The sequence below is a fragment of the Vanessa tameamea genome, chromosome 12 (assembly GCF_037043105.1).
Source record: "Vanessa tameamea isolate UH-Manoa-2023 chromosome 12, ilVanTame1 primary haplotype, whole genome shotgun sequence".
Lineage (NCBI taxonomy): Eukaryota > Metazoa > Arthropoda > Insecta > Lepidoptera > Nymphalidae > Vanessa > Vanessa tameamea.
The window spans coordinates 9468192-9484341 of record NC_087320.1 but is presented as its reverse complement, the minus strand read 5'-3'; the positions used below and the strand labels follow the sequence as shown (position 1 = coordinate 9484341).

The window sequence follows — 16150 nt, the reverse complement described above, 5'->3', positions numbered from 1 at the left end:
TGCATGTGTCTAATTTCAACGAAACCCTGCCACGTGTGTGGCAACCAACCCACGTTGGAGCAGTGTGGTGGAATATGCTCCAGACCTTCTCCTCAAAAAGAAGAGGAGACCTTAGCCTAGCAGTGGGAAATTTACAGGCTGTTAATGCAAAAAAAAATGTGTTCAAAGAATTACTAATACTTATACCGGTTTCACCTCTAGTGTTAGGTTTTTTGGGAGTTTGTGCAACAATAGTCTAAGGTCACAGGATCAAGTAAGACTGAAATAATGAAAGTTCATTTATAATCATTTTATTTGAATTTAAATCATTGTATAATTTACAAGACATAAGGCTTCCTGGTAGCGACGTACTCCTTTACACCGGGTAAATTTCTAATCTTTTGAATGAGCGCTACGGAGTGTGGGTATTTGCGTTCAATTTCCTCTCCTAGGAATAGGTTTGTTGATTCTACGATGCCAACGAAGATAAAGTCAGCCCAGCTCAGCTGTAAGAAGAAAAAATATATTGAGAGTTTTTTAATCATACTTGGTAATAGGACTTAATACATATTTATACGAATTTCGTTGGTTATTATAACAAGTTGGCATATTATATTAAGTTGTCATACAAGTAATCTCATATTGATATCCCTTAATATTATTTAAGAAGTTGCATTTGTCCTTCACTAATATTGAAACTACATCTGTGTTCCATAGTTAAATTGATCCAATAGTTTGTTTTTGTTTCACCGTTTATAATTTTGTTTAAATTTATTTGCATATCTGGTCTTATCCAAGAATATTTAAAATACCCGCTACAAAACTACCCGTCTCGGCTTCGCACTGGTGCAATTTATTGTTAAAGTAAATTATACGATATAACCTACAAGCATCTTTTTGTTTTAGAATTTAATCATTAGTTCCGAAAAAATACTTCTACATACAAACAAAAAAAAATCCTTTTTATAATATTAGTCTAGATAATTGCATTTATACGCTTCTATAAAAGCTGGTTTACATTTGGTCATACTGTTACTGGTTGTGACTTGCACAGTATGCTAAGAAAAATCGGCCCGAAATTTTAATAGTAGCATTCGTCTAGCAAATGTGTCCTACTCGACTGTTCCGAAGTCCACAATGCGAATAAGAACTATCGAAAGGCATATGTCAATAGGCATACATCGGCGTGACCACAGATAGGATATACATAGATACTGTAAGCTTAGCTTTGGGTGTCGTCTAATTGTACAATACACAATTCCGTGCGTTTCGACCGGCTTTGTTCTCGACGTCATGCGAAAATAAATGCATCATTGATCGGAACGACAAATGTGTCGGTCCGATTTAATGATCACCGACTTTAACAGTAATCAAGCGTATTAAGAATTTTATTTTAATGAATACAGGAAGTTGATTGGTGTGTTTTGTTTTTATTATACCGAAGATGTGTTTAGTTTAATAGATTAAAAGTATTCGTATTATTTATAACTAGCTACCCGTCCCGTACTTCACACGGCTATATTAAGGGTATATAATTATTTATACAACTATACATTAAAGAAAAAAAAATGTTTTTTTTTTCAGATAGGAAAGTTGAAATCCTAGGCTTTCTCTACTACAATACGCATGTATTATACATATTAATATTCATCTTGAATCAACTCTGTTTATTGTTTAAGTTGTCTATCAATTCCGCTGCGCAGTTTAAAAGATCTATGCCTACAGACGGCTGGAAGCGACTTTTTTATGTTATGTATCAATCAACATTTATGAGTAAGATTAGACTTAGACTGTACCTTTCCTCCGAAATAGCCATTATTGTCCTTTAAGTCTTTTTCGAATCTAGAAAAGAAATAATCGATTGTTTCAGACATGATTTCCTTCTTAATCGCTTGTTTTTTGGTGACATCCTGTTCCTTGATGTAAAATAAGACACCTGCAAATAGACATTAAAATTATGTTTTGTTAAATTAATTGTTGAATATAATATTTTCTCTGTGGTAATATATAAGACCACGTTACACGAGCATTTATTGTGAAATTGACACGATTTCATTTTCATTCATCCGATGAAAAATGGAATTTCGTACTTGTATGTCCATCTGTCGTTCTAATTCTATCTTTATAATTTTCTTATTCATATCCATTATATGAATTGTACTCATAATTCATTATACAATTTCAAAATTGTTTCTCTAAAACTCAGTAAAGATTTGCTCGATCGAAAGTTTTTAATAAAAGTTTCAAATTCTGGTTTAAATTTTGCGTTTAGGCTTTAATATATTAAGTATGAATACTTCGTCGAAATGAGAAAAGATGTTTTATAACCCATTATATATGTACATATGCCGAGATGGCCCAGTGGTTAGAACGCGTGCATCTTAACCGATGATTTCGTGTTCAAACCCAGGCAAGCACCACTGAATTTTCGTGTGCTTAATTTGTGTTTATAATTCATCTCGTGCTCGGCGGTGTAGCAAAACATCGTGAGGAAACCTGCATGTGTTTAATTTCAACGAAATTCTGCCACATGTGTATTCCACCAACCCGCTTTGGAGTAGCGTTGTGGAATATGCTCAAAACTTTCTCCTCGAAGGGAATAGAGGCGTTAGCCCAGCAGTGGAAAATTTACAGGCTACTAATCTATGTATTTATGTATATACATATAAGACTATTTCAAGTAATCTTGGTTAAACGAAGAAATTAAATAATCAGAAAAAAATAACATAGTATAGACTGCATTACATTCATAAGTAAAAGTCGCGTAAAATATTTTTAAATTAACGTTTAATTTAAAAATATGTACAGGACACTTTTTACATTTAGAAATCCATACTATATCCATACTATTAATCCATATTATTAATATTATAAAGGCGAAAGTAACTCTAACTAGTCTGTCTTTTTTTAAGATACAAACATGAAACTTTATTTATAAGTAAATACGTATTTAAGCGTTTTTTGATATTCTACCTCTGAGGGGGTGAAATAAGGGATGAAAGTTTTTATGGATGTCATTCATTTTTTTAAGTTAAAAAAATATGAAACTTTATTTTTGAGATACTAATTAAAAATGAGTAGATACATATTTAAGTATTTCTTGATATATTACCCCTGAGGGGGAGAAATGAGGGTTGATAGTTTTTATGGAAGTCGTCATTTTTTAAAAATGAGTAAATACGTATTTAAGTGTATTTTGATATTCTACCACTAAGGGGGTGAAATAAGGGTTAATTTTTTTTATGGAAGTCGTAATTTTTTAAGCTAAATTATGAAACATTATTTTTGGGATACTGATTAAAAATGATTAAATACGTATTTAAGTGTTTCTGGATATTCTACCTTTAAGGGGTTTAATAGGGGTTGACATTTCTTATATAGATTAGTCTGGAAGTCCGTAATTTTTGAAGATACAAGCAGGAAAGTTTAGTTTTGGGCTTCTGATTAAAATGAGTAGATACGAACATATTTAAGTGTTTCTTGATATTTTACGTCTAAAGGGAAAAGTAGGGGTTGACATTTCGTATACAGGTTAGTCTGGAAGTCCGTCATTTTGAAGTTAGATATTCGAAATTTTATTTTTGGGCTACCGATTAAAAATAAGTTCATTCGTATTTAAGCGTATCTGGATATTCTACCCTAAGGGCCGAAATACACACCAATGTGGTATACAAAGAGGTTATACATTAACGTAATATTTTAAGTTAATTTGTAAATATAATCATATTCTACGCGAGCAAAGCCGCGTGTAACAGCTAGTTGTCCATAAATCAAATAAGTTGAGTCGAGTATTTAAATAAGTCAAGATAGGATACATTATAATTAAAAATAAGTATAATTACTCACGTTGCCAGAAGTCATAGATATTGTATACAATAGAATCCAAAACAGCCTGTTCCCAGGGATCACTCGGTAAAAGATTGTGGACGTTTGCAAGGTAACGAGCAATGGCAAGTGATTGGTTCAGAGTTCGATTACCTTCTTCGTACAGAGGTAACTGACCGTATGGAAGTGCTGAAAAGAAAACACGTGTAATATACCATGTGCCACTGAAGATAGGCAAAGGTAACTAAAATGACAATCTAATATTTGTAATTTCACTTCAAATTTCTTGAAGATAAATTTAATCTAAATAGTTCTAAAAGTAATCGAATATTAATGCATTTATAGATTAGATTTAGATCAAAGCGAGCATCCATTTTTAATTCAGATCTTGTGAGAAGAACCGGCAAAAAGATCAGTATTTATTCTTTTTAATCAAACATATACAATATACATATGATAAGCATATACGTATGTAACGGAAGTATTATGCATAAATTATTATGTATGTGGGATACAAAGTCCCACCAATACATCAAAACGTGTATACACCACGCTATAGTAGCTTCATTTGTATATAAATAAAAAATACAATAATTAAACAAATTTAAGAAGTCGAACTACGCGAGTTAAACTAAAGACGATTAAAAAACTCTTTATTGTAAACTTTACTCGAATAAAATATATTTGAAATTGTAATTATATGATAATTTGTATGTATGAGCATTGATAACAATGTCTGATGATAAAGCCAGGACGTGGGTTGTGGAATTATTCAATGACAACAAGTAAAATGCGAGTAAAACTCCCGAGTTGGCTCATGATTTTTTTTATGATGTAGGTAGGCGGACAAGCAAATAGGCCACCTGATGTTATGTGGTGACCACCGCCGATAGACAATAGCGCTATAAGAAATATTTACAATTCCTCACACCGCCAATGCGCCAACAACCTTGGGAACTAAGATGTTATGTCCCTTGTGTCTGTAGTTATACTGGCTCACTCACCCTTCAAACCGGAACACACCAATTCTAGGTACTGCTGTTTAGCGGTACAATATCTGATGAGTGGGTGGTACCTACCCAGACGGGCTAGCAAGCCCTACCACCAAGTAATGGTTTTGATAAGTTAAAATTTATATAAAATGTTTTCTTATCGCTTTAGTTCAAAATGCTCATAAATATTTGTTATTTAATCCGCACTCTCATAAAATTGTGAAATATTTTATACAGACAACTATAAAATAATAAGTGAATTTTATTATTACTATAAATAGCAGAATAAACACGAAAATCAAGTTGAAATACGAGCAAGCGACATCATTCTAAGGTGATATTCATATTTCAAATGAAACTCGGCCACGTGTACACCAACTATTACCGTATCGACGTAGTGGTAAATGCTCTTGAAATCTTCTCATTGAGATTCGAGGCTGACACAAATTTACATATACACGTAAACATCGACTTTTTTTTTATTAAAAAATAGTAAAGGTAAATAATACTAGATACTTTTAACGATTTCAAGAAAAAAAAGTAGCACCTTCTCTATGAGAACATACATAATTTAAGAGTCAATATTCATGCTGATTGGTCAATTTTCAGTGTATACATTTCTAAAAGATATCCATTGTCATGTAATAGATTAATTACTTACAATCTTTCACGCTTTTGATTGGCCAGTCCTTGTAACGGTATCTTACATCTTCGAACTTTTGCTTTCCATAATGCAAAATATACCTAATCGGTTCAGCGAGACCGTTTAAGTCGAAGTAATGTAATTTTCTTGCCATTTCGAACTTCACGATCTGTTCCAATAAATTCAAAGTAACGCGCTTATATTTATACCGGTGTTAACAGTCGTTATCATGTATTAAAACTAGAGTAATTTTGTTACTATCACTATGTAAATTTAGTCGTATCATTTAAAACGTTGAAAATAGTTTTCCATGTAGTACAATAGATGGCGCTAATCGATTAATGCACATTTCTGAATCGCGTAGGCAAGGTTTTTAGTACAGTTTATATTCATTCACCAAAATCGTTTCCTAATTGCCTGTAATAGTTGTAATTAATTGTCCCGTTAATCTATTGGCTAAATAGTGGAAACTAGTGGAATGTTGCTAGGCTTAATAGTTACAGGGTTTTTCTATAGAAATTTTAGTAGTGGGCCGGAGTCTGAAGGTTAGAGACTGTTTTGCAAGAACTATTAATAGTTTGACTATCGATAGTTGACCTCGAAAACTATTCCCTATTCAAGATATCGATAGTATCGCTAGCTCTCTGTAGGCAATACTATTGGTAAAAGCGATACTGTTTATGAGAAAAGGATAATGACGAAGTCAAAGTTCTCGTTAATGTTTCTTGAATGGAGGTCCTGATTTATCATTCAATATTGTTATTTATTTTAAAATCGTCCTTGGACATCAACGGTGGTATGTGATTATGTAAATTATACATTTATACAAGAAGACGCAATATTTAAACTTTACTTAAACTTACTGAAATATAAATTTGTCGTTACCAGACTTACTAAATAATTTATCTCGAGAAAGTAAAAAAGGAGCTGTCGATACTAATAACACGTGACTATACTATCGATAAACTATCGATACTATTGCTAACACCTTAACTATCGATTGTCTATCGATAGTGGCGTACGATATGCAACACTAGTTAGAAGTGCACCTATACACTCCCGTGCGTTGGATAACACGCAAAGCCGTTAGTCCTGCGCTTGAACTCTTTTTGGTATTGTCGCGTGTGCCGTTCCATCTGATTATGGAAGTGAGGAAGAGAGTGCACCTGTGTTTGTGGACACGCTTGTGCACTTTGATATACCAATAAATAGAGTTGTAATTATTAAAATTTATAACTTTAGTGTGTGAAGCTAGAATTTAAAGTCTATGTCTGTTGAGAATACATCACTATACATTGGTTATAAAACTATCAAATATTATTAAAAAAAGTATATAACAAATTTAAATTTGTATCATAATTCGAAGAAACATTTCTCTCAAAAGTTTTAATTTAATAAAATCTATAGTGGTTTCTGTTTCATTTCAGTTAACATTTGGTTTTCAAGAAAAAATAGATATGAAATTTCAGTTAATTCATTAATTATAGTTAAGCACTCATAGCTGAATTAAATTTTTTCGTTGATAATTATGTTATAATGTCCTTCAAAACAAATATATACTTCTTGCTACAAAATTTACAATTAAATCCAACTTAACTCAACAAAATTTGGACGGTGTGTAATTTTCATTGAAACTGATTTTTGTTGTGTAACTTTGATTTAAAGTCTATTCAGACGGTTCAATGCGCTTTCGATTTAGCAGTTGATCGGTTCGTGTGAAACCGCTATTAGAGCAACATTTTTTACACACAAAGGCATTTTGTTGAATATCAATGTATTTTTTATTTCATTTTCGTTTTCAGTATGATTTTTCATATAAAAGCAAAAATCGTTACGAGTGTTATTTGGGTATTTAAATTATTATTTATATGTATGTATTTAAAGATAAATACTTTGTACACTATTTGGTCGGCCGTAGGCTATAGTAGGAGTAAAAGTGTGCTCCAGTTATTCATCAACAGTTATAAATTAATATTTTTTTTTACAACAATTATGGCACCGACAACATTGCTTATGAAGTTATTAGTTAAACGATGCTGTCTTCTTCTTTCAAGTGAGATAAAGGGAGAAGAAAGAGATTGATTGTCAATATACAAACGTACAGTCCGTTACAGTTATATAGCATTATGGACAATAATATTTATGTCTTATTTAACCTGGTGATAAACTTACCAAAACAAATGATAAACAATAATTGTTTATCTCAACGTATCTATTTAAGTTGTTAATGAGTGTCTAGTTAAATATTATTATATTCTCACCTTTCTTAAATAAAATTTCTTTTTATAATGTTTTTTTTTTTAATTTATTAATTTACCTGTTTAATGGCTTAATGGTATGCAGGCGTTAAATACGATATAAATATCCCAGAATTGACCCTGACCCATGAGTTATCGTCGTTCTCAAAACTAACATAAATTTTACAGAAAAAAATAAATATGAATAAAACCAATGACTTGCATTACTAGTATTATTAAATTAAACACCTTCAATAACAAGAGTAATGTTTCTACCAGGTCCAATTAAGTATCCAATAAATATTTTACGTAATATGTTGTAGCGGAGTTTTCTATGCAGACAGTTTTAAGATCCACAATTTTATTTTATACACAAAGTTTTGATATGTCTGTTCTAGTTTCACCAGCAATTTCAAATACATAGTTTGTTTTCATTGTTCAAGTTCCTCTTTCACCACGATGTAACGTTATATACAATACAAGAACACTAATTTCACGCCACGTCAATAGTCTAAAATTAAAGCGGATGAAATTCGAAGTGCAGCTTCTTATAAAATAATATTGATGATAATGTCGTCCTAACCAATCCCAAGGGAGACCAGGCAACTACAACACATGTCTATACGTAAACACAGGTGCACCTTCTATTTCGTCTCATAATCCGATGTGATGGCAAATTCAACACGACCGGAAAGAGTTCAGGCCCAGAATCAACGGCTTTCCGTGCTTTGAGATGCACGGTTGTATAAGCAACTTTCTACTATCCGGGATGTTACTGAGAATTTTTGGATGGAAAAAAAGAATAACATTATATTAATAACCTGAGCTTGAAACCTCGGGATATGCGGCCTTGTATCTAACCACGTGATCCAATGATGGAGTCAAATAATAATATTGTATATTATATACAATCTTCTCCGAAACGAGCTGTGTCTTGGTATAAGCATACTCGGTTAGGAGGTTTGTCAGTAAAGCAATACCAAAGTACGTCTGCTCATTCTCATCTATTTCGAACCTATAGGGAATTTGAATGTAAAAGTTTCAAGGTCAAACTAAGAATAAGTTATTGCACAAAAAGATCCTACCTAGAATTAATAAATAAATTATCTCATTTATATAAATAACAACTAATTACTCGCCCACATAATTAAGCTTAAATTATAATATTACAATTAAGTTTCATAAAAAAACTGTTCAACACATTCCATCTAGATACAAAATTTCATTCGAATCTATTATAAACATTCTCATTTATAATTAAATTAGTAAGATAATATGCTTATATACAAACAAAACACGCCTTATCTGAGCAATTTGAACTTGAAATATTTACAAGACAATAAGAGTCAGACAGTTGAAGGTCACTGTTCTAGTATTGCCTTTAGTGGTTATGTTATAAAACTGCAGAACAAGATATACTGGGATTATTCCCGGGTCAGGCCGAGAAGTATTTTTTGTCGAGAAGTTTTCACCTTTATCCAATGTCATACGTTATATCACCAAGCAGTGATTCGTAGTATTATTGTGTTCCATTCTGAAGGTTGAGCTAGCCAGGGTCATATCATATCAGTTCCAAAGGTTGGTGGCCCATTGGTTATGACATAAGATATGGTTAAAATTACATATGTAATGAAGTCTATAGACAATAGTGACTACTTACCATCAAGAACATTTGCTAGTCCACCTACCAATGCTAACGAAAAAGAAATAAACCATCAGGCTGGCGTCGGGAAGTTGACAGTGTTTACGCTTCTTGAAGCCGTTGCTTCTGCACCTACGCTTATTGAAGTTTTATTATATTCGCCTCACTGCACATGAGCTGTATCAAGTAGTTTTAGACTGAAATATGTTATGTTTGCGCACAAACTAATTAACGATCACATATCCTGCGCAAATGCCTATTTTTTCTTGAGATATGTGTAACTTGAGAGATTTTAGCTGCCGAGGCTGAAATCTTTCAAACATTAAAATAATACCCATATCCCCAGGCATTATTTTAGCTCAACATGGAGATTTTATATAAATGACGGCAAAAGTAGATGATACTACCCGTAACGATATTATTTCTCGTGTAGTTTTGAAAATTGTTGGATTGTAAAAGTTCAGTTATTTACTTTATTTTGTGGAGATTTTATGAAAAATCACGGATCATTCTGCCCAAAGATCATGAATAATATTGATGTTACAATTAAAGTTTCTTGCTTCTGCAGGACCTTACTATTGACTTACTACTCTTGGAGTAATGCAAAAACCTTCATTAAAATTATAAAACCTCGCCTTATTGTCTCCACTGGTGACAGGAGGCCATCTTGCTCATTCTGCGCGGTAATGATATATACATTAACTATTTTTAATTCATATTTGTACACAGCTAAAACCTTAATGTTATTAATTCTTATGTAAAAAAAGTTTAAACATATTATATAATACAAAACTAAACTGTTCTGAAATGTAAACAAAATCTATGTAAAGATACAAACAGAGTTTTCCGCGAACTTGCACATTTTCCGTAATAAAGTGCTTCCTTAGGCGCAACAAACTACGAAACCGTAAATTACTAGAGGGTTACTCTTGTCGCCGCAAATGCTTGGATCGGTCGTAGTTATAACGAGTAGCGGTTCCTCCTATCTATCCTAGTATTATAAATGCAAAAATAACTCTGTCTTACACTATCGCGGCTTAACCGCTGAACTAGCTTTGATGAATTAAGGTACGTTTTTCAAAGAGATAAAGTTGGAGTTTGTATGTAATGTAAGAATTTCGTTTTCTATATAAAAACATGTCACCGAAAAGCGACCGATGCACAAAAAAAAAAAAATTAAAAATTATTATGAACACACATACAGATGACATTAACGTAATAAAATTTATACATAGCAGTTTGTTTCAACGAAATAAATTCCTTACATATTACACATCTCGACTTGTGAGGACAAGCATGGTTTCCTTATCGAATATTGATGATTGTATTCAACGTTAGTAATTGATAATCGGGAACTCTTTTAACGAACCTCCATTGTTGTCATAAAATATTTGTTGAGAAAATACTACTTATACTACAAGAAAATACTTGTAATACGAAATAAATTTGCTGTAAGAAAATACATGCAAAATAAAAAGCTATACAACATGTCACGTGAGCACCGATTAACGAATGACTAAAATGAACGAAGGTGTCATACAATATCTATTTCGACATAAAAGAATACGAATATTTGAACCCATCCCAAGTATCATCACCGGCGAGGAATTCATTTTATAATGAAAATCCTGCACAAACTTACGTAAAGGTAAAGAGTTTCCTATCCCGTCCTTGGGTTTCAAACTTGCTTCATACCAAATGCCATCAATATTAGTGCAGTAGTTTGGTCGTGAAAGCGTAACAAACAGACGCATTTATAATATTAGTATTTATAATGCGACTGTTTATTTGATACCATGTGTTCAGGGATCGGTCTGTCGGTCGGTGAGTCTTGTACTGTTGGCGTTGTTAAGAAATCATTGCAACGCATGCTGGGCTAGCAATTTTTTTTAAATATTTACTTGATGTTAGAGCTTTGTGTAAGCCCGGATTTTCATCAGAAATTCTACCGCCAAACAGCAGTACTCAGTATTGTTTTGTTCCGGTTTGAAGCGTGAGTGAGCCAGTGTAACTGCAGGCACAAAGAACGAAGACGAAGATGTTACATCTTAGTTCCCAAGGTTGGTGGCACATTGGCGATGTAAGGAATGGTTAATATTTCTTATTTCTTACGCCATTGACTATGGGTGGTAGTGGTTCTCATCCGCCAACCTATATCATAAAAAAACGCTCATCATAACAATATCATAGCCCATATTATAATTTCTCAATCTAACACGTATTACATCTATATAAGAACTTTGTTGTCATATCGCTTCCACTGAGACCCTACCCCATTTTCTTTCACCACAGCCTTTAAGTGGTATCGTTGGAAAAGGATCTTGTTTATTTGCTAGTTCCCCAGTGGTCGTGGTTACGTAACTAATACTAAGTAATTGGAAGCAGAAATAGTGACCTCGGCACCTGGACTTAGTCGATTTGTATTTTGCGTCTGCAATTTAATTAGGATTATTAATTGTACCATCGACTCTAAGGCATTATATTTAGTTTGATTTTAGGAAATTCAAATTTTGAGAGAATTCGAAATTCGAAATTAAGAAGGATTATATGTGTGTGTGTGTGTGGTGTGGGTGTCAGTATGTGTATTTGATATGTTTGTACATTCAAGTAAACTTTATACAATGCGTCAAAGCGCATTTATTGACGTAATTATTTACGTTTTTTACTAAATATGTCGATCGTATTTATTTTATGCGTTATATATGGAGTTAAGTGTGGCCAGACTAAAAAATAAATTGGACTATACTAAGCTCATGTATAATGTATAATGTTTCTGTATTTACAAAATATTTAAATGTGTGTAATGTGAAACTAAAAATATCTCCAGAATTTTATTATATAAACGAATACCTTTTCTCGGGGAATGTTTATAGTCGCTATAAAACAGAAAACAGTGTGGGATGTTAAAATTGTATCGTAGAGTTTCTACATTATTAACAAGAATATTCAGTGTTTCTATAAAAATTTACAACATTATTTTGTAATACAGAAATGTATTAAAACGCTAATGTATGTATGACCGCCTTGTTATACAATACCCCGAAGAATATCATAGAATATAATCAACCTTTTCAATTATTTAAAACATTTATTACTGTTTAAGGTAATTGTAAACGTTTTAATAAATTATTTTTTGAATGTTAGTGACTACAGTATAATATTAATTAATACACTTTTTATTTTTTTATATATTCATCAATTCCTTAAAACTTCATACGACGATTTCTCAAATGTTATACAACATCCCACACAAGCAGTACACTATAAATAAATAAATTGAATAATAATAATATATAATATAACGAATCTTCCAAAAAACGAAAACCCCATCGTTGTCGACCAACACCACATTTGCAAGCAAAGCCAAATAAAAGTCGTGCTGATTTATACGGCGACCTTCTTCTTATTTCAAATCCATAAAAAAAAGTGACCAAGACAAAGTAAGGTCGAAACACAAATATGTAAACATAACAGTTAAGAAAACAAACATTAAAATTAAAAATTAAGAAAGGATAAACGCAAAAAAAAAAATATTCTAAGAAACTGAAGATTTTTCATGTTTTATGTTAAGATTCACCATCCATTTAGTTATCTATGGTTGTATAGCAGCTATAGAAACAGAAGCACATTCGAAGGGCACACGAATTTCAATTATTTTAATTTAAGAGACAAATGATCATTTATATGTATATAATTGTCGTGATACGTTTATAACATACGAAAGAGATCCCTATGATTTTGTTATTAACAGTATATATATCATCCTTACGTTGTATTACGTGTAGATGTAACATAAATAATCCTTTAAAAAATATTTGGTCTAAGTTTGAGTTTTATTGTTAAAACTTATTTACAAACTAACGTAAATTCATTTTATTAATTTATACAATATTTTCCGTCATCTTTCTCTCTAGTAGTTACTTATTCACTTAAATAAATTGGTACGAAATCAACATTACAATTTATTCTCGAGATATTTCAGATAAAAAGACACTCTTACACGCACATTCAACTAACACATCTAAAAATAGAATCGATATCAGAAGACCTCAAAGATTAATTGAACTAAACGTTGAACGACTATCAGAATATACCCTAAAATATATGAGTCATGTTCAGAGGAATACTGAATCATAAGGACAGCTATACATTAATAAATCAAGGTAAGATATATTTCGAAAAACTATTTCATACAGAGATTATATCATGTCATGTTGCACAACAGACATACGTGCGCTTTTTATTCGAGTTATTTATTACTCGACTCCCATTGCCTCAGCTTAAAGTAACTCAGACATCACCGATTATGGACATGAGCCAAGAAAATAAACCACGAGAGACGTAATCTACCAATCGATCTTAAATAATGTAACCGAGGTTCTACTTGGAACACTTCAGGCATATTGAATTAGACAATGTTGAAGATAAAATGAAAGTTGTATTATCGTTGTTGTGAGAACATTTATTAAAATTACTTTATTTACTTATAAATCATTATTTTAATGCATAATTAATTTACTTTTAGGAATATAAGTTAAGCATTAATAAAATTCGTTAAAAACATTAACGTTTTGATATCAGTGATAATTCAAATTTGGAATGTATTCCAATATATCTCTGCGTGTGTTTCTGATTTGTTAACATATCTTCTATTCTTATTATGACATTCCATTTTTAAATGATCCATACGAGCCCGTTCTTTCTCACGTTGTCATCTTCTACAGCTGCCTTTAATTCAGCACACATTGGAAAAGGACATTGCGATGTAATATATTCTTGTATAAATGCATATATTCATAATAAATATAGATGGTTTTATATCTATGTAAATATACTGGAAAAGCACGTCGCCTCTTTCTCTTTAAAAATATCAGAAGACCGAATAAATTTTAATAATAACTCGATCACACTTCGGTCATAATTTTTGTCATTTTCTTTTTCGATATTACACAAACTTATACTAATATCGATTTGGTCGATAAATATATGATTTGTTATAATAAATTTTACTACTTGTCTGGTTTCTATATTCTGTACAGTCGCTAACAAAACGACCTTAATAGGTCGTGACTTTCCGAGGTTACACGGTGACACAATGAAAAACGAACGATTATATGAAAACATATCACTTTATTTTCATCTCACCACTATATATGTACTTACCGTAACGAGCTCAGGTGTGTGAATATTTCAAAAATACATGCAAAACATGTTTTATGTATGTATATCATGCTGGAAAGCCATATAAAAACCATTTTCCTCAAAGAAATGCGATCCACGCGGAATCCCACCCCTTTAAACGAGCTCAAGGCTTAAACACACCCCGACTTATTCTCATCAGAAACGATCAAATATGTACCCTTGCGCACTATCTAACACCATCTTCTTCCTATATATTTTTTAAAACAGAAGTTAACAATAATTCGCTTTACATTGCTGGTTTTCTGTATCACAATATACTATACTTCAATGCAATACGTTAATGTATTATGTGTATGTAATTTTATCCGTAATTTAAGTACGACATGGCAGTTTAAAGTGTTGTCCCGTGATGTTATCGATAATGTGCTTCTCGTCTCAAATGGGGGTATCTTTTGACAATGGGACAGATGGGCAGTCATTGTCCATCGATGTTTGAACTAGATGATTAAAGAGAGGTGCATATTGTTTAAGAGGAATTCTCCTCTCAAATAGAAATTTCTCATTTGAATTTTATGTAATTAAAACAATATCGTTACAATACCAAAGTACATAGATTTTGCTATAATATTATATATATTTTTAGAACCAGAAATAGGAATCACTAAAAGAAAAAAAATAAACAAATAGGCTAACCTTTACAACAATGACCTTTAATTTACAATAACAATCAATCTACCACAAAAGAAAAAAAAACATTTAATCTACAAGACAAATAACCATCAACACTACACAGTCAATATGATAATTGCCCTCCAATCTGTCTGCCGCCAAAAAACAACTCCCGCCTTTTTTTTTTTTTTTAAAGTGTGTTTGTTTGACATGACGCAGATGTCGCTCGGCTAAGATGTTATTCCAACACGGCCTTTCCTGACGGTGCGCCGTCCTCGGGCACCCACACTGTCTCTTGATTGCTGATGAGATTCGCAGAAGGCCCGGCTATAGCGACATCTACGATCTCATCGTCATCATAGGCATCTGTCAAAAAGAATTTATTAAAAATAAACGAAATAGAAAAATATTTGCCGAATCTTTCATTCATCACACTTATGCGGCCCTCTTTCACTCAGCCATTATCTATTTCGTCAATCACACTAATTAAGCACGTGGTAAACACACAAATATAAAACTTATTGGACAGAAATGCAAGTCCTGGGCAGAGGCAGTATTACGCGATGCCCATTTTACTTTACCTTTGGGCAGAGGCAGTATTACGCGATGCCCATTTTACTTTACCTTTGGGCAGAGGCAGTATTACGCGATGCCCATTTTACTTTACCTTTGGGCAGAGGCAGTATTACGCGATGCCCACTTTACTTTACCTTTGGGCAGAGGCAGTATTACGCGATGCCCACTTTACTTTACCTTTGGGCAGAGGCAGTATTACGCGATGCCCACGATATAGATCCATCGAGCAGAGGCAGTTTACGCAGTGCTCATATTTTGACATGATGAGATAACGTTTGGCACACTTTCAATCAGGTCGCTTACTTGAGAACTTCGCTTTACATTACTGTTTTACCAGTCAGACTTTCATGATTCGCCATCGTTTGCATTACACATAAACTCATAGCTGTAAATAAAAGCGATTGAACTCACCCTCGAAGAACGATGCGCAACTTTCATGGCACCA

At 32.5% G+C, this 16150-nt stretch overlaps 1 protein-coding gene across 1 annotated transcript; it reads right to left on the bottom strand.

The window, feature by feature from the left end:
• Nucleotides 1-278: 278 nt before the first annotated feature.
• Nucleotides 279-5609, bottom strand: LOC113392903 (glutathione S-transferase-like). The gene is made up of 4 exons (XM_026629525.2): nucleotides 5458-5609; nucleotides 3826-3993; nucleotides 1776-1915; nucleotides 279-485 (listed from the first exon to the last, which is right to left on the bottom strand). Exons 1-4 carry the CDS (start codon nucleotides 5591-5593, stop codon nucleotides 318-320), a joined length of 612 nt encoding a protein of 203 aa, XP_026485310.2. The 5' UTR covers nucleotides 5594-5609; the 3' UTR covers nucleotides 279-317.
• Nucleotides 5610-16150: the final 10541 nt, after the last annotated feature.